This window comes from Vipera ursinii, assembly GCF_947247035.1.
Source record: "Vipera ursinii genome assembly, chromosome: 3".
Taxonomy (NCBI): domain Eukaryota; kingdom Metazoa; phylum Chordata; class Lepidosauria; order Squamata; family Viperidae; genus Vipera; species Vipera ursinii.
In genome coordinates this window covers 119,380,448-119,400,146 of record NC_139516.1, presented here as the reverse complement: position 1 = coordinate 119,400,146, position 19,699 = coordinate 119,380,448, and the positions used below count along the sequence as shown (strand labels likewise).

The window sequence follows — 19,699 nt, the reverse complement described above, 5'->3', positions numbered from 1 at the left end:
AAACATTTCGTACAATTAAATTATCCCAGTATTTTAGGTTTGCTATATCATAAAAAAATACTATACTACTTATAAATCACATCCCTCTTACTATAGAATCCATTCATATCCAAAATTTAACTTTAACCATATTCAAACAAGTGTTTAGTCATGTAGTACTCCATCTGGTAGGTCAAATCATCTCTCGAGTCTAGCTCTCGCCTTCTTCTTTTGCCAAGCAGCTTTCCGAGTCAGTGTGTTCAACTTGCCAGGGGATTCTTCCTATATTTTTATAAGTGTTGTTAAAAATGGGAAAGACAAATTAAGTGAGGCGCTTTTGAGGCAGAGTTTCGCCCATTTATATTCATTAAGAAGCTTCCACTTTCCTTCTCCCTCAATTTCTGTTTTTCATCTTTTGTCTCCCAAACTCTAGTGGTTCTCCTGATAGCTCTATAGTCTATTTTATCAAATCTTTTTTCTTATCTTCAGTTTTGTTTTGAAGTTCTGAAAAATACAATGTCTTTTCCATTTCCAATATTATAGCAGAATCTTGCAGATTTTTCTTTGTCTGTATTACACTATGATTTTCTTCATTTGTAGCCTCCATCTTTGGGTCACTTTCCTCTGGTTTTTGTTCTATTGTCTGATTTATTTGTTCATTCTTTGTCATCATTTTCTGAGAGTTTTTTAGTTGTGAGCTTAGATCAAGGATATGTTCATTTATATCATCACAATTATTTTTAATCTCATCATAACTTGAAACAATTGTCATTTGAATTAACTGCAACATAGCATGAATTTCCTCCTGGAAGATATTTGTCTTATCTTGAAGTATTACTCCTGCAGATCTCTGATATTCCAGACTGGGGTTTTTAAAAAAGAATATTGAGTGTGGTTTCCTACCATTTTTAGTTGTGTATGCAACCTCCATTTTCATCAAACCAACCAGTCTTAATCCAAACACCATAGTCTCATATAATTCTTATCGTTATGAACAGTCTTTTGTTGCCTCTCCAGGGTGACTTTAGACCAGACATGTCAAACACAAGGCCCGGGGGCCGGATCCGGCCCGCAAAGTGGTTTCATGTGGCCCACGAAGCCATCCTGGAAACAGTAAGGGAACGGCCACCACTGCCTTGGCCCTGGCCCAGAGACCCTCCTTCTGCCAGAGACCCTCAGATCTGTCCCACTCCTGCCCAGGCCCCCATAGGCACCCTTGATGCGAACGATGTAGAGCTGGCCACGCCCACCCAGTAGGCCATACGCACTCTAGCCACGCCCACCCAGTAGGCCACACCCACCCTGGCCCCCTGAGGGCGACCGCAATGCTGATGCGGCCCTCAATGAAATTGAGTTTGACACCCCTGCTTTAGACCCATTTAGGGTCCCCTGGCAGGGCAAAACCAGCCATGAGGTGCAGAGCCCCTCAATCCATCGGCCGCTTCACTACGATGCAAAACCAGAAGTCCTTCGGGGTTTAGTTCAGGATTTTCAAGAGTTTGGAGCAATGCATGACCTGCCCATTTGTTTACTTGTCTCCTGCCTTGAGATTCATTTGGGACCTGAGCTTTATTTTCATCCCTTGATGTCCTTTCTAAGTCTGCTTCAGATTGTTGTGGTTGCTTGCTTCTGCTGTAGACACTTTAATTGGCTTTGATCAGGAGGAAAGTGTTGCTTACTTTTTCTTTCAATTCAGCCACTCCACTAGCTTCCAATCTTTTCTCCATCTCCAACTTTCTCTATCTCCAACTCTACAAAGTTGCAACTGTTTCTCTGACTGCCATACTCAAACACTCTAGGCTTTTCGCTGGGGTGAATTTTCTGTTAAGGAAAAAGCAGGCTGCATTGACAGCCTCAGTTAATGTCTTAGGAAGGTGGGCTTGGCCATGTCAAATTCTCCCAATGCCCAGCAGTTCATAAATTTTTCCTCTGCTGCCATATATGCTTTTGAAAAGGGGGCTGTGCCAGCCCAAACTTTATTGCTCAGCTGATTAAATAGTAAAACGTCAAACAGGTTTTTATTTCCTGGCTATACCCCACTGCGATACTTCTTGGTATGAGCCATTTGGTTTAACTTATTAGTTTGACTTTCTGTTCTCAAGGCTGTGCTTTTTGTATTGATAGAAACTGAAAATAAAGCCCAATGTGGCAAATCAGCCAATTAGTCAAATGTAATGATATCAGCCTACAGTAGAAGAGAAGAAACACATTTGAAAACAGGAACGAAAACACCCTCTGGTGCCAACCTTCATCCAGGCCAAGGGACAAAAGAAAACCCCAGAATAGCTGGGTCCAAGAAATTAATGGCTACATTCCAAAAGGGGGACAGTGGAATATGGCAAGAGAAAACAGATCTTAGGAGCAGATCTTTTTCCCTTGGGTTGTATATATTGGGCACTCACCTCACCCCATCTATCAGCGGGGCCAAAACTGTCACCATTGCTTTGGGAAAGTTGTTGGATGCAATTATTTACTGCGATACTGCTTTTGCCTGGTGCCAAGTCGTCCTCAGGAATCTCAACCCATCCTAAGGAGCGCACAACAAAACACTGGCAAGAGAGAGAGAGAGACAGACAGAAAGACAGACGGAGGGAGAGAGAGAGGGAGGGAGGGAGGGAGGGAGAGGGAAAGAACGAACATCAATAGGCATCAAACATAGCTTAGGATTCTCCAACCCTCTTTCAGCTATTTAACAAATCTTATGTGTTATGGACCCGAGCTATACATACTTTTGATTGGTCATGCACAGTACCAACCCGAGTGTGTTGTCAGGGATATTAAGGATACATTTATGAAATGTAGACGTGAGATTCCATTAGCAGAGTGATACTAAAGGGTGATATAATCTTGCTCCGCTAAAATGAGAGTCCTTTTGTGTTCGTAGAGATTGGGTTGTCCCTGGCATTTTATGGCAAGTTCAAAGAAGGGCAAGTCCATGACATTTTAAAAGAACAATACTAAACTTGTTCTACTTATCCTAAAGGTTTTTCCCTCAGTCAAGAAGCTGAATTGAGTGACTCCGTGTCCCCCACTACCCCAGACTGTACCTTGGAGAAACTTGTTCTACTTATCCTAAAGGTTTTTCCCTCAGTCAAGAAGCTGAATTGAGTGACTCCGTGTCCCCCACTACCCCAGACTGTACCTTGGAGAAACCTGTTCTACTTATCCTAAAGGTTTTTCCCTCAGTCAAGAAGCTGAATTGAGTGACTCCGTGTCCCCCACTACCCCAGACTGTACCTTGGAGAAACTTGTTCTACTTATCCTAAAGGTTTTTCCCTCAGTCAAGAAGCTGAATTGAGTGACTCCGTGTCCCCCACTACCCCAGACTGTACCTTGGAGACAGGTTCTGGGTTGCCCTGATGAAGATCCTCCTCGTGCCAGGCCAGTGATGTCCTGCAACAGGGAAAACAAGCAAAGTGGCAATACAGGAATTCTCAGGTAAATGAGACAAGTTTCTGTTCAGGCTCAGAACAAATGAGAGGCAAATCACTGTTAACTTTGCTTGTCATATGACCCCGGGACACTGCAACCGTCACAAATATGGGTCAGTTGCCAAGCATCTGAATTTTGATCATATGTCCATGGGGATGCTGCAACAGTCGTAAGTGTGAAAAAATGTCAGTGCTGTCGTAACTTAAAATGGTCACTAAATGAACTATTGTATGTCAAGGACTATCTGTATTTAGCATGCCATTCTATTTGATTCAAAATGGTAACCAGCACTTCTACTGGAGGTGGCCAAATATTTATTGCAGGGGACAGAGAAACAGATCTTGTAAGTGAAATGTTTTCTCATTCATCTAGAACAGCAACAAACTTCTATATGAATACGGGTAGTCATCAAAATGGAGCCTGCCCATTACAGTCACAAATTGTGATGGTCATTAAGTGAGGCACCCATGTAATTGCTTCAGTTAATGACCCTTATCCTTACTCCCTGTTAAGTGACTATGTGGGTCGTTAAGCAGAGCATGTGGTGCCTCAGAGGTGGGGGAGGCCTAGGACAAACTCAAGCCCTCACTACAGCACCTCCCCAGCTCACACATGGTCTGCCCTGGTCCTCACAAGGCCTCCCCCTCTCTCTACACCGCTTCCCACTCCTCAAGGTCCCCATAAGCTTGGGCATGCTTTTCCACCCTACTGGACCTCCATAGGTATTGGAGCTGCTTTCCCATCCCAGTGAGTCCCACATCCTCCTTCCCACCCCCAGACACAATTGGTCACTTATTTTTTACTATATAATTCCTTCTGGAAGCAGCCGCCGCACCATGTGGCTTTCCTACATGGTGGGATTGCCCTGCCCCTCAGCCTCCCTAGGCTACATGGCACCCTCCCAGAAGTGGATGCCATTTTGGAGTGGCCACAATTCATTGCGGCCCGTCCCAAATTGGCACCACTTCTAGGATGGAGCCACGTGGCTTCCATTGTCTAGGAAAGCCATGCAGTGCAGCAGCAGCTTCCAGAAGCAGATCTACAGTAAAAGGTAAGTGACTGTGACTGATTGGTTACCGGGGGTGGGGGGTGGGGGGGAAGCAGGTGTGGGACACAGCGAGGTGGGAAGCAGGCCCAAGGGCTGTGGGGACCCAGTGGGGGGGAATGAGGGGAATGAGGTGGGTGGATTTCTGCAGCATTCCTGAAGTTGGTCATAAGGGTGGGTGGATTGCCAAGCAACAGCTGTAACTTTAAAATCAGGTTTGGGGTGATCCCGCGTAACTTTGAAGAGCTGCTAAGCAACTGTTGGTGAGTCAAGGACTACCTGTAGGAGCAGATGGACATCATTTTTAATCAGGAAAAAGACTGAACAAAGAAAAGGAACTATTAGCTACCCACTTGGGCATCTGGGCAAATGATCCGTGTTACTTGTGAGATCATCATAGAAGAAAGTGATTATGTATCGGCTGTCCATCTCTTTCCCTGAGATGTAGTTCTAGATTTACAACCATTCTTTTGGTTTGAGCTGTTTGAAGTTACAATGGAACCGGAAAAAGTGACTTATGACTGTTTTTCACATTTATGACCGTTGCAGAATTCCCCACAGTCACGTGATCGAAATTCGATTGCTTCGGCTGCTGAATGTATTTATGACAGTTGTAATGTCCTGGGGTCACGTCATCACTTCTTGCAACCCTCTGACAAGCGAAGTCAGTGGGGAAGCCAGATTCACTGAATAACCACATTACTAATGTAACAACTGCAGTGATTCACCTAACAACTGTGGTAAGAAAGATTGTAGAATAAGGCAAAACTCACTTAATGACTGTCTTGCTTAGCAATGGAAATCTGGGGCTCATTTGTGATTGTAAGTCAAGGACTGCCTACACCGTGCAGCTCACATTAAGGGGCTTGCATTAACAAGCCTACCTCTTGGAGAATGAAGTCACTGGACTTGGGATCAGTCTCTCTGTTGCCACACATCTAACCCCAGCAGATTGAAGGCCCTGCATAAGAACAGAAAATAAACTCAAGCTTGTTTATTTGTGAGGTAAATTTCCCGCTTTTTATTCACAACTCAAGACAGTTCTGCTCCAATTTTCCCTTCAATTATCCTGTGAAGTAGGCTGGACTGAGAGGCAACGACTGCCCTACAGTTGCCCAGTCCAACAACGGGATTACTATATTACACTAATTCTCCTGATAATTCTTTTACCAGGAAAATATTAGGATACTATTATAGGGATCATCTGAGCAGAATGTTATGTGGGAATTATTCTCTCTAAGTCATGACTTTGTCTATCCTCTCCAGAAATATCAAAGACCAAAGGAAGCAACAGGTGATAAATGTCTTTCCTTCCTATTTTATATATTCTCCTTCTTTACTTCCTCTTTTACCGTTTCAGGTGTATTGTATACATAATCTTTAAATATAATTTATATATAATTTTATTAAACTTATCGGTGTAAAGTACAAATGAAAATGAAAATAGTGGGATAAGAGGAAAAAGGGAGAGACAGAAGTGTAGGGTGAAGGGGGGGAAAGAAAAAAAAAAGCATTAACTTCCAACTCTTTTTAGTGGAGTAGAATGAACATAATAACATTACAGCCTCAACTTTTACTTTGCATACTCAGTATATACCAGCCATTTCTATAGCAAAAACCCCCCATGTAATCAGTAAGTCAATGTTTCAATTTTTTTTCTATTTCAAGCACAAAATCCAGAAGTAGTTTCCAGGTAGAAACAAAGTTAGATGTATTCTTGTCTTTGATCAAAACAATTAATTTGGCCATCTCCACTTGTTCCACCAGTTTCTCCAACCAGCCTTCCATTGTGGGAATTAACATATCTTTCCATTTTTGCACATAAAGCATTAGCACTACTATCAACTTGTATAACAATAAAGTTCCTTTTTTTCTAAGTTCTTTGTCTATTAAAAGGCAAAGGTTCCCCTGCACATGCGTGCTAGTCGTTTCCGACTCTAGGGGCCGGTGCTCATCTCCATTTCAAAGCTGAAGAGCCAGCGCTTGTCCGAGGACGTCTCCGTGGTCATGTGGCTGGCATGACTAAACGCCAAAGGTGCACGGAACACTGTTACCTTCCCACCGTAGTGGTCCCTATTTTTCTACTTGCATTTTTTACGTGCTTTCGAACTGCTAGGTTGGCAGAAGCTGGGACGAGTAACAGGCGCTCACTTTGTTATGGGGCACTCAGGATTCGACCCGCCAAACTGCCGACCTTCTGATTGACAAGCTCAGCGTCCTAACCCACTGAGCCACCATGTCCCTTTCTTTGTCTATTACAGGGAGGCTAACATCCAGGATATGTCCATTATTTTCTATGGGTTGTTCTTACCTTTACCCTATAAATAAGGTAAAGGAGAGAGCCAGTTTGGTATAATGGTTAAGGCTCCAGGCTAGAAACTGAGAGTCCATGAGTGCTAGTCCCACCTTAGCACCTCAGCTGGGTCCTCTTGGTCTAGTCACTTTCTCTCAGTCCTAGACAGCAGGCAATGGCAAACCAACTCTGAAAAACATTGCCAAGAAAACTGCAAGGGCTTACAGTATACCCTAACTGAATTCAATAAAACCTTCTTCCATGCAATTGTGCATAAGATTACAGTTTCATTCTGGTCATTTGTACCAAAGATTACCTGGAAGTGTTTGACTTACAAAGAGAAGAATATCCATAGAGTTTTAGCTGTAATGGAGCTGGACCATTACGATCATAAGTAGTTACAGTTGTAAAATAATTATATTTTACCCCAAATAGGTCATATAACTATCCCGATTTTAAGACCTTTATTTGTGGCGGTTGTTAAGGGAACCACCATAGTCATTAAGGGAAATCCATAATGTTATACTGATTAATCGTTCTGTCAGAAAATTCCTCCTTATTTCTAGGATGGATCTCTCTCTGATCAGCTTCCACCCGTTGCTTCTTCTCCTGCTCTCAGGTGCTATAAGAACAAATCAATGGCCTCTTCTTTTGATAGCCCTTCAAGTACTGGAAGACAGTTATCATGTCACCCCTAAGACTTCTCTTCATTTAAGGCAGTTCCCTTAGTCCTTCATCAAACAATTTATCCTCCATACCCCTTATCATCTTTGTTGCTCTTCTCTGCACTCTTTCTAAAGCTTCAGCGTCTTTTTGGTACAGTATTGTGGTGACCAGAACTGGATGCAGTATTCCAAGAGTCGCCTCACAAGTACGGTATAAAGTGGTACTATCACTTCCTGTAATCTTGATGCTGTCTGTTGATTAATGCAGCCTAGGACTGCTTTGGCTGTTTTGGCAGTTGCAGCACACTGCTGGCTGATACTTAAGCAGTGGTCCACTAGGATACCCATATCCCTCTCACAGTTACTTCTGTTAAGCAAGATCCGACTATTCCATACCTGTGCATTTGATTTTTCCTGTCTAAATGCAGGACCTTACTTTTCTCACCATTTTGAACAGTCACAAAGCAACCCTTCATTAAGTCAAGGACTACCTGTAATGGGAACTGCATTACCCCTCTTATTGGTATTATTATGATGATTGTGATTATTATTCTGTTGCTTTGCATGTACACTGGGAACTTCTGCATCAGAGACAAATTCCTTGTGTATTTAATCATACTTGGCCAATAAAGAATTCTATTCTGCTCTAATCTGTTGCATCCCATCCCATCCCATCCCATCCCATCCCACTCCTTTCCATAACAGAAAATGTAATGGGTCAAACAAATATAATCAAATGAAATTTGTTTTGAACATAGTTTGGAACTGTGATTGAATTGCTGTACTCAGGTTATGCCCTCCAGATGATAGATGATTTTGTCTTTGAAAACCAGAAATCTCTTTGTTTCTCATTGGGGAAAAAAGGAGATCATGCAGAACCATTGGGAGAGCTGAATTAATGTCCTATTTTCCATAATATTTCAAATTTCTATTCACTGTAAAAGATTTCTGTTTGTATTTATTGATGCACATATACAAAAGGTCAAAGCTAGGGTGGAAACAGTCCCCAGCTGGTGAACAACAAACCATAGCTTAGGGCTGATATACAAGCACCCCTAAGCTATGGTTTGTTTTAACAGTTTATTGAATAAGTCAAAATGGTTGGGTTTACACATAACATTAAGTAATAACTCGTAATTTACAAACCACAATACGTGAGATTATCCAATACAACTAGTCCCAATTCAAGTACCTCACATGCTGCTGCAAACACAATCAGAGTGTAAATGATGATATAGTTTATAACAGTGATGGTGATTGCCCTGTAGCCTCCAAAAGGAGTGGGAAAACATTCCCCATTCTCACACTGTCAGATCCCCAAAGTAATGTATTGCTTCTTTTCCTATAGTATAACCTGCTTTTGTAACCATTTCTTGATGACTTGCCATTCTGTTGGGAGGGGAGATGCTTTTGGGATGCTTTGCACTCTTGCCACTTTGCCCTTCCCCCAAGAGAAGGAATGCAGCTGAATAACATCACCCTTATCTAAGAGACTTGTGCTTGGAGCCAGAGGGAAATGAAAGGAGACCTTGAAGAGCGCACCAAAGGAGCCACTTACTAAAACAATATGCCACCTGTGGATTGGCTGGGATTGAAATGGATCCTGGGTCCCTGGGGGGAGGAGTTATGAATACTGCTTTCGCTATACTGCTTGCACGGGTTTTTCTCAGATCTCGCCTTGTTTTGCTTGCTATCACTAGACCCTAATAAAGGTTACTTTTGAGACAATGCCTGTTTCAAGACTTCTGTTTTTTTGGGAGACCTAGTTGAGGCAGGTCCTTACACACACACCTTTTGGAGGTTCCAGAGGCTGCAGAACAGGACACCACCTTCTTATGCAGCCCCAGGCATGTCACCAAAAATGACAGGACATGCCATTTGTGACATGTCTGACATATGCCAAAACCAGTTTATAGTAATAGGACTGATAGAAATAGGACTAGTAATCGGACTAGTAAATAGTAATAGGACTGATAGTATGTCAAAGAGTACCGTTTCTGGAAATGCAGCTTCCCCAGCATGACCCAGACTAGAAGTGCAAGAAGGGTGTTGCCACTGAGTGGTTCCTGTGGGCACATGCCAGTAGTAAGAACCAGAAGAGTCATGGATTTTTCTCCATCCTGAAGGAAGATCGAGCTCTCCTTCTATATTTTGGTCATTCCACAGGTTATCTAAAAAGAAAAGATAAGCTGATGGTAAAAATGGAAGTTTAATTTTGAACCATTGGGATAATATCAAGAAGAAAAGTAAATCAAAGTGTTACTAAGTTTGTTTGGGTTTTTTTTATTTTAGAGCTGTGGAAATTCATAATGTGGTTAGTTTACCATTTCAGCTGAACCAATGTCTATAGTTTTGTCCCCTAACAAGCTAAATCTAAAAATTACTACTCATGACTGTATCACAGAAACTGAAAGCCAGTTGGAAGCTGCTTTAAATGATACAATACATAAACCAGACTTATTGTTTATCCTTATCTCCTATTGTCCCAGCCCTACCTGAAGACCATCCAAAACATACAGCTGCTCTTATATCAAGACATCCATTGTTAATCTTTTAAAATGCTCAGACATGCCCGCAAGTACAGTTCACACTGCCAAGGAAGCACTGGGGGTGGCTTATTTGAGGCCAATAGACTGACTTGGAAGATGGAAGATGGTTTTGCCAAAAAATTGGAGCTTTCCCATCTTGATTGCTATGATTTGAGAAGGGGGTTCAAGTGAGGGCATATGGCTTCTGAACCAGGAAGTCTGCTCAATAGGTGGGAATAACTCATTTCAAGTCATTTTTCCATTTAACAGAAGCCACAGAAAAAGCAAACTGATAAAATTAAAATTCAACTAGTTCAACCTGAAAATAAATACAGAAATGGAGTCTGAGCTTTAGAATGTAACCATTCCAATTTTGCATTTCATTTTCTTCTCTAGGATCATTCTGGAAGCATACATCCCAGTCATTCATTTTTCTTTTTCTTTCAGGATCAACTCACAAACCTGGCTTCTCTTTCCCATACATTCATATTCAGCCTTTCCAGAATACCTGGTTAACTTCCACATGCATAACTCACCACAGCTCTGTCTGTCTCTCTTCCAGACCACTTGATGGTCTGGAAGACCCAGAGGCATTCAAGGAGACTAACTCTTACCTTTGAAGCAGTCTGGTTAGGCATTTTTATTTTACAGAGGTATTTTAAATCTCATACAGGCCATAGCTTGGTAGCTATAACCCAACATTTACTTTGCAATAAGATGCAACCCAATCATTCCTTCTTCCAATCAGTTACAGTACAGTCACTATTGTACATTGGCAACATTCAGTCAGGATGGTGAGGGCTGCTTTTCACAGGCTTCCTAGCTGCTACGACATGGGCGGGAAGGTTGGCACTTTCCTTCAACTTCTCTCACTTTTTTCCCCCCAAGCCAAAATAAGAAATATCAAGAAAAACTCCACAGTGGAGTCCATATCACTGACATGGAAAATTTACAAAAACCCTAAAAATGATAGCTTTCATAGGAACCTACTGGTATTTATATCTTTTTCTTTTCTCAAGAAAATGGATACACTGGACCCAAAGATTAAAGCAAAGCTAAACAAGTAACCTGGTATTTCCCCAAAAAAGGACAACAACCGTAATTTGCAAAAATACGCATGTCAATCAGCCCTTTATTATCCTATCGATTCTCCCTAGTGGAGGCAATGTCACTTGCAAACAATTGCATAATTTTCTATATTACTAAGCTGCATTTAATTTAATTGGATCTTGCCGTCTTTTGTCATAACTCAGCTTGCCATTAAAGTACTAGCTCAGCACTAACATAAAAATTATAGTCACTTGCTAATGTTTGTGCGTGCGCGAGCATGCAAACACACACACACACATAGCTTTATCTGTCCAAGTTGTTAGCAAGATAATAAGGGTTGCCTGCCTGCATTTACGAATGATTATAACATATGGGGCATTTAAAATTATTCTATGTGTAGTTATTGATATGACCACATGTGGACAACTCCACTCACTGGCAGGATTCCAGCAGAGACTGTTCAGGGTCAATTGGGGTTACATCCCGACCTGTGGAGATGATTGCTCTTAGAATAAAATGAAGCAGCCTCCAAGTAGCAACTGTTTTAGGTGCATCAGCCCTAGAATGGACTCCATGCAAATGGACCTGTATATGCAATATGCTGTTCTGGAAAAGATAAATAGAATTCTTTATTGGCCAAGTGTGATTGGACACACAAGGAATGTACATACAAAGTGATAGGTCATATATCATTGATCATAGTTGCAATAATTAAACATAAGATATAACAAGTGAAAATCATAGATACCAATAGGAGAAGGTAGTAGGAAAGATGAGAAGAAGAGAAGATAAGAAAGATGAGAAGATGTTCTGGAAAAGTCAGAGTCAAAACAGTCTTTCAATTAAAACACAAGCACAGAAAGATCTAACTTCTAGGGTAATCAACAAGACGTAATTGATTAATCATTTAGTGACTGACTCCCAAATGAATCCCAATGAAGAATTCAGAAATATTAGGTGTTTGGGTGTCTGTGTCTAATGAGAATTTATCAAAAACTCAAATATGCTGACTTCTTGGGGAAAATGTGCAGCTTGATTTTCCATTGAAAATCACAGTGACACTGGGCAGCTTACAGAAGTAAAACCCCAAATACAAAACCCAAGGAACTATCACCCCTTTCTACCAAATCAGTGCCGGAGGGCTATAGTGGAGTCCATGTGACAACATTTCACAGAGTTCCTGGGAGACGTTCAGGAAAGTAAAGGCCAGTGATCTTAACCTCTGCTGCAGGCAAATTGGTGGAAACAGTAAAGGGAAAAAAAGCTAGTACAGGTAGTTCTCAACTTACAACAGTTCATTTAGTGAATGTTCAAAGTTACAACAGCACAGAAAAAAGTGACTTACAGCCATTTTTCAACTTATGATTGTTGCAGCCTCTCCATGGTCATGTGATCAAAGCTCAGATGTTTGGCATATAATGACTGCAGTGTACCAGGGTCATCAGGTGGTCACCTTTTGCAACCTTCTGATAAGCAAAGTCAGTGGGGAAGCCAGATTCCCTTAACAACCATGTTACTAACTTAACAACCGCAGTGTTTGACTTAACAATCATGGCAAGAAAGCTCGTAAAATGTGGCCAAATTTGCTTAACAAGGGTTGTCTTGCTTAACAAGAGAAATTTCGGGCTTAATTGTAAGTCAAGGACTACCTGTGTACAACGGAAGAAGAAATCGGCATGAATTCTGTAAAACTAAAATTGTAAAACCGAATCCTGCCTCTACAACTTAAGAATTTTTTTGAAGCGTGAGCCTTTCTTGGGTGGAGGTGGCCCTGTTAACATAGTAAAGTTGGATTTTTAAAAACCATGTTGTTCATCAGCAAAGACTCTTGAATGAATTTAACAGTCATGGGAGAAGATCTGTCCTTTTATGAATACTGTAGCTAATTGCTTAAAAACAGAAAGCCAAACATAAGAATGGGCAGTTTTCTCAACAGATCTGTCTTGAGCCCAGTGTTTTTAAATATGTTCATAAGTAATCTTGACTTAAGGAGCCAGTGTGGCATAGTGGTAGAAGCCTGGATTGGGTGCAGAGACCCAGATTCTAACCCTCTTTCAGCACAGAAGCCAACTGGGTGATCTTGGGCTAGTTACTCTCTCTCAGCCTTAATCAACATCAGGTTCTGAAGCAAGCTGGCTGAAAAACAAAACTCTTCATCCCATCCTGCACTGATAGTTTCATTGTGTGTGAACGAGGTGAATGCAGTGCAGAACAGGTGGGCCCTGCAGTCAAGCAGGAACGTTAACTTAGAAAAAAAGCAACTGAGGAATCACACGATCAAAGGTGTATAAAGTCATGCAAGGCAAGGAGAAAGTAGATGGAGGAAAAAAAAACCTCTCAGAAGATTAGGACTGGGATTTATCCAATGAAGGTGATTGGAAGTAATATTTAAAGATAAAGGAAAACTCTCACATTTCATAAGAGTCAACATTGACTGGATGATATATAATAGATTAACCAATCAATTATTTATGTCAAACACCAGAGTATCCTATTTATGGAGATATGTTTAATTCTATAGTCATATTTTATAGAAAGATGGAATTGGAAACAAGTAACCAGCATTGCTCAGAAGACAAATTTCTTCAGCAAAGACTCAATCCCAATACTTGAAGGGGATGGATCAGATAGCAATAGCAATAGCACTTAGACTTATATACTGCTTCGCCGTGCTTTAGAAGACCTCCAAGTTCCTTTCAGCCCTGTTATTCTCTGTATTATGTTCAAAACAGCAGATTATTAAAAATAGATCTATTATAACAAAGATAGCCAACTGGAAGTCTCTGGGTTGACTTCAGTCCTGTAACAATTTTATAGTTTATAGTTATAGTTTTATAGTTTATTTGATTTATATACCGCCCTTCTCCTTGGTAGGGACTCAGGGCGGTTCACAGGGCATATATCAAAAAGAGAATACAAAAATTAAAAAAGGAATTAAACCCATGCCCAATAAAACAGTGGTACAAATTAAAAACAATTAAAAACCCATAATCCCCCATCAGGCCAGACCAGCTAATTCGAACAGGTGGGTCTTCAGGCCCCGACGGAAAGTTCGGAGGTCTGGTGCCATCCGGAGCTCCACCGGCAGTTGATTCCATAATGCCGGAGCCCCCACAGAGAAGGCCCTCCCCCTGGGGGCCACCAGTCGACATTCCCTGACTGGCGGCACCCTGAGGAGGCCCTCTCTGTGGGAACGCACAGGGCGGAGGGGAGTCGATGCCGGCAGCAGGTGGTCCCCGAGGTATCCCGGACCCATGCCATGAAGGGCCTTAAAGGTCGTAACCAACACCTTGAACCTCACCCGAAAGACAACTGGTAACCAATGCAGCTCGCGGAGCAAAGGTGTAACATGGGAGTACCGGGAAACTCCCAAGACAACTCTCGCGGCCGCATTCTGTACCAGCTGGAGCCTCCGAGTGGTCTTCAAGGGAAGCCCCATGTAGAGAGCATTACAGTAGTCAAGGCGAGAGGTCACGAGCGCATGAGTGACCGTACACAGGGCATCCCGGTTCAGATAGGGCCGCAACTGGCGCACCAGGCGAACCTGGGCGAAAGCCCCCCTAGTCACGGCCACTATATGCTCTTCCAAAGTAAGCCGTGAATCTAGGAGGACTCCCAAGTTGCGAGCCCTATCCACGGGGGGTAAGAGCTCACCCCCCATAGAAAGAGGTGGAACATTTGGAATGTCCCGGGACGCCGGAATGCACAGCCACTCAGTCTTGTCAGGGTTGAGTTGAAGTCTGTTCCTCCCCATCCAGACCCGAACCGCCTCCAGGCAACGGGACATCACAGCGAGGGCATCACTGGGGTGGTTTGGGGTCGAAAAGAAAAGTTGGGTATCATCGGCATACTGATGATACCCAACTCCAAAACCACGAATGATCTCACCCAGCGGTTTCATATAGATGTTGAACAGGAGAGGCGAGAGAACCGACCCCTGAGGAACTCCACAAACGAGAGACCTAGGGGCCGATCTCTGCCCCCCTGCCAACACCGACTCCGAGCGTCCCAGGAGATAGGAGGAGAACCACTGAAGAACTGTGCCTCCCACTCCCAGTCCCCTGAGACGCCGCAGCAAGATACCATGGTCGATGGTATCGAAAGCCGCTGAGAGGTCTAATAGGACTAGGACAGAGGAATGTCCCCTATCCCGCGCCCTCCAGAGATCATTCACCAGAGCGACCAATGCCGTCTCCGTGCTGTACCCGGGCCTGAAACCCGATTGGTAGGGGTCCAGATAATCCGCTTCATCCAGGACCAGAGGGAGCTGATGCGCCACCACACTCTCAACAACCTTCGCAAGAAAGCGAAGGTTGGAGACTGGACGAAAGTTGTTCAAAACGGCTGGGTCCAGGGCAGGCTTCTTGAGGAGAGGTCTCACCACCGCCTCCTTCAAGACGGTGGGGAAATAACCCTCACTCAGAGAAGCAGATATAACCGCCTGGAGCCAGCCTCGTGTCCTCTCCCTAGCTGCATAAACCAGCCAGGAAGGGCACGGGTCCAACAAACATGTGGAGGAGCTCAGCCTCCTCATAATCCTGTCCACTTCATCAGGGGTCACAGAATCAAACTCTTCCCAGATAACATTGACAAGACCGCCCGTGTCCTGATCGCCCGACTCTGCCCAGCTGGAGTCCAAACCGGTCCGAATCCGAGCGATTTTATCCGACAGATGATGGCTAAATTCCTCGGCACGACCTTGCAAGGGATCCTCCCTCACCTCCTGATTAAGAAGTGAGCGAGTCACCCTAAACAAGGCGGCCGGTCGATTATCTGCGGACGCGATGAGGGTGGAGAAGTAATTACACCTCGCCACCCTCATCGCAGCGAGATAAGACCTAATATAGGTTCTTAACCGCAACCGGTCGGGTTCGGATCGGCTAGACCTCCAGCAGCTCTCTAGGCCCCGTTTCCGGCGCTTCATCTCCCGGAGCTCCGCGGAAAACCATGGAGCTCGCTGGGATCTGCGCCGGGTCAGGGGCCGCAAGGGTACAACCCGGTCAAGTGCCACAGTGGCTGCCCTTTCCCAGGCTTCCACTAAGGCATCAGCCGAGCTGTGAGCAGTGGAGGCAGGTGGGGACCCCAGCGCCGCTTGGAATCTATCAGGATCCATTAAGCGTCTGGGGCGGTACCATCTAATTGGCTCCGTACCCCCACGGCGGGGGGTGGCAAAGCGGAAGACCAGCCGCAGGAGATGATGATCGGTCCATGACAGGGGCATAATAAATGGAGAGCCCCCACCTAGATCATCCAACCACCGTCTAGATAAAAAAATCAGGTCAAGGGTGTGGCCTCCCTCATGAGTTGGCTCTGAAATTACTTGCGTCAGGTCCATGGCCGCCATGGAAGCCATGAACTCCCGAGCTAGCTCAGATGAACCTCCCAGGGATGGTAGATTGAAGTCTCCCAAAACTATAAGTTTGGGAAACTCAACCACCAAACCTGAGAGGATATCGAGCAGCTCGGGCAGGGCTGCCGCTGTGCGACTAGGCGAAATGTACACCAGCAGCAAGCCCAACTGCGCCCCAGGACCAAATCTCATGAAGAGAGACTCACACCCGACTATCTGAGGAACGGTGGTCTCCCGCGGACATAAGGTCTCCCTAATGGTAACCGCCACTCCCCCACCCCTACCTTGAGCTCGTGGCCGGTGTAGCACCCGGAAACCTGGTGGGCAGAGGTCAACCAGAGGGACCCCACCCTCTAGGCCCAACCAAGTCTCCGTGATGCAAGCCAGGTCCGCATGCTCACCCTCAACTAAATCCCTAACGAGGGGAGCTTTATTAACCACGGACCTGGCATTCAGGTACACCAGCCGGAGCTCAGGAGGCTGCACATCCCCACTCCCGGGACCTCGGGGAAGAACCAGAGGGTCGGAGCGCCTCACCGCTTGTAAACAGCGGAGACGGCCCTCCCGGTAACGATATGGCCCCCTGTCTCTCCGCCTGCTGCCTTTCCCCGTCGTGGGAATTGGTAGTCCCACGACCCGCTCAAGAGCCCCAGATGTAACCACAACCCGCTCCCCCCGAACGCCGTCAGACCCAGGCCTGGCCTGCAACAAAGTTGTTTGGCTACCCCCCACTGGCAGACAACCACTACCCCCCACCCCCCTCCCCAACCCCCTAAAAAATTTGGCTAAAAAATTAACCAGGGGCCTCTTATTAGGTTTATATCGAGAGCCCCTGGCCTTTCCCGGCCATCTCTCAGGGTCCCAACAATTGGGCCCCTCATCGAGACTAGGGAAAGAAAAGAAGGCGGGACGCACCCAGGAGAGGGGGGCACCCCTGAGGGCGAGTAAGTCCGTATCGGAATATCGATGCATCCGGTCAGCAAGTCCAAAAAGGGCAGTCCAACAATTAAAACCAACAGGAGGATCGAAGGAAAGGAGTGGGACATTTGGGCCATCCACCAACCAACTGCCACTTGGTTGGATGCTCCCAGGGGCATACCACAACCCGTCCTCTCACAACGGGGCGCGAGTCTGCCTCCGGGGATGGTCCAAAATGCCCACCCTGGGTGGGGCAGCACCCACAGAGCTCCCACCTCTATGGGGCTGCCGATGTAAAACAGGCCACTCTCCCACTGTGGCCCGTGCCCAGGTCCGTCCCAGTCCAAAGGGGAAAGAAGGAGGCAGATGGAAAGTTAATAAATAAGATAGTGAATAAGTTAATGAATAAGTTGGCAGTCCGTTGTATCGCCATCGTTGCCACAAATGTCGTTGCTGCCGACAGAACAGGCCAATAGGCCACGGAGACGCCACCATCACCATCACCGTCGCCGCCATCATCTCAAGCAGCCGGAAATCAACGAATCGCTGTCGCCATGGTCGTCCTCTCCACCGCCCAAAGCAGCCCGAGGACGCCGCCGCCATCGCCACCTCCATCGCCGGCAGTAACCCAGAACCCGCACAAAGGGCAGCCCCATCAGTAAAATAACAAGCAGCTGTCTTCTCCGCCGCCAAACGGCCCGAAGACGCCGCAGCCGCCAACAAACGGCACAGGCAGGTCCAACAATAAAGTATCTCCGCCGCCGCTGCCGCCATTGCCGCTGCTGCTGCTGCCGCCGCCGCCAGAATAGTCTGCAGGCTTCTCATACAGGCTCTCCTCCCCTCTCACGGAAGCGCCGATCAGCTGGGGCTCTGAAGACGCCGAAAGCTCCAGGGACGCCGAGAACGCCGCCGAAAACGGCCGAAAAACGTCCGAAGCAGCAGCGCCGACCCGACAGCCCAGGCAGCCCAAGACAGATGAAAACACCCCCACTGCCGACCGCAGCCTCCTAAGAGAGGTCCGGAGACACCAGGGCAGCAGAGACCGGCCGGCCAAAAAAGCCGAACCCAGCAGCACCGCGGGAGACAAACAGGCAAACAGGCGAGGGAAAGGCGACGCGCAGATGGAACAGGCAAGCAGCCAAACTGCCTCCTCATTTGCCTCGTAATTCACTTCGTGGATTAAAATCCACATCCCCTACCCAGTGGGCCCGAAAAGACCCCTGAGGGACTCCAAAAGGACGCCCCATAGCCGGAGCTCACGGAACTCAGCCCGACACGTCCGCCATCTTCTATTTTTACATGTAAAATAAGGGGGGGAGATTTCATGTTGTCAGAAATTTAGAAGTACAGTCTTCTCCAAATTAAGCTCAGTTGCCTGGATGAACATATCAAAGTGGTTTTCATTTATAATAGGGGAGTGATTTTGACAATGTCTTCTTTCAGGATGTTTTTTCAATTTCCCAGCCCATAGTTCTGTAATTTCCTAATAGTCTCCCATCCAACCATCACCAAGTCTAGTCCTCTATAATTTATCAAGATTAGTCAAGTTAGTATCAGTATTACTATTTCTGACCAGGATTTCATAAAAATATAAGAAATTGCAAGGCTCAGAGTAAGATACACACATATTTTCTAGAAGTTAAACTATATAAAGTGGTTAAGAGAACAAAACACTATAAATACAAAAAGTAAAGTACTTTAAATATAAACATATAAAGCTAGTTAACTAGATTAAAACATTATTTTATAAATAAAATACTTACATACTAGGTATACTAAGCATGCTACTGAGTATGTGAACCTTATCACGATGGATGAAATATGAGAAATAACAGAAGGTATAAAACATAAAACAAGATAGAAGCCACTAAAATAATGGTATTTATGAAATCTTAAAATTAGGGCAGCTAAATAAATTCTGTGTCTTTCCCGAATTCTTAGGGTTCTGGTCCAACTATAAAAGGCAAACAAGATTATCCCCTGATCAGGTGGAACTTCTATTAGCAAGTGGAGTTATGACATTAGGGTGCAAATTGCGGAAGAAAGCCCAATGAGAAAACATGCAGACTAGAATTTCATGTTCCTCTGGGTCACAGGGGCAGGCTCATTTTGCCAAAGGGGAATAATTATACCTTCCCCCAATACTGCAGAGGGCAAGATATTAAAGTGGACTATGGAAAAAAGCTCTACAGTACGTTGGGCAGTTAATACTGAATAACTAATTCGCTGGCATGGTTTCCTGTGTATATCCTGCCAGTATTGTTTACCTGATTTACCCTGCTCTGCCCACAGAACTGTGTCAAATACCTGCTGCTGGATTATCGGTCTAGCTCTTGGTAAACCAATGGCTAGAATGGCTTTACATGAGTAATTGCTCCTGTGTAAACCATTTTGAATTCTGGCTTTCCAGAAAAATGAAACATTAGCCAGAAAGACTGT

The 19,699-nt window shown here is 44.8% G+C and overlaps 1 protein-coding gene across 1 annotated transcript in view; it reads right to left on the bottom strand.

The window, feature by feature from the left end:
* APBB3 (amyloid beta precursor protein binding family B member 3) overlaps positions 1-19,699 on the bottom strand; it is a 40,324-nt gene that overhangs the window by 19,094 nt on the left and 1,531 nt on the right. Inside the window, exons 2-5 of the mRNA XM_083357338.1 lie at positions 9,407-9,585; positions 5,341-5,417; positions 3,312-3,372; positions 2,382-2,528 (exon numbers count right to left, since the gene is read on the bottom strand). Coding sequence (XP_083213464.1) covers positions 2,382-2,528; positions 3,312-3,372; positions 5,341-5,417; positions 9,407-9,585 — 464 coding nt within the window. The remainder of the gene's footprint in view (positions 1-2,381; positions 2,529-3,311; positions 3,373-5,340; positions 5,418-9,406; positions 9,586-19,699) is intronic.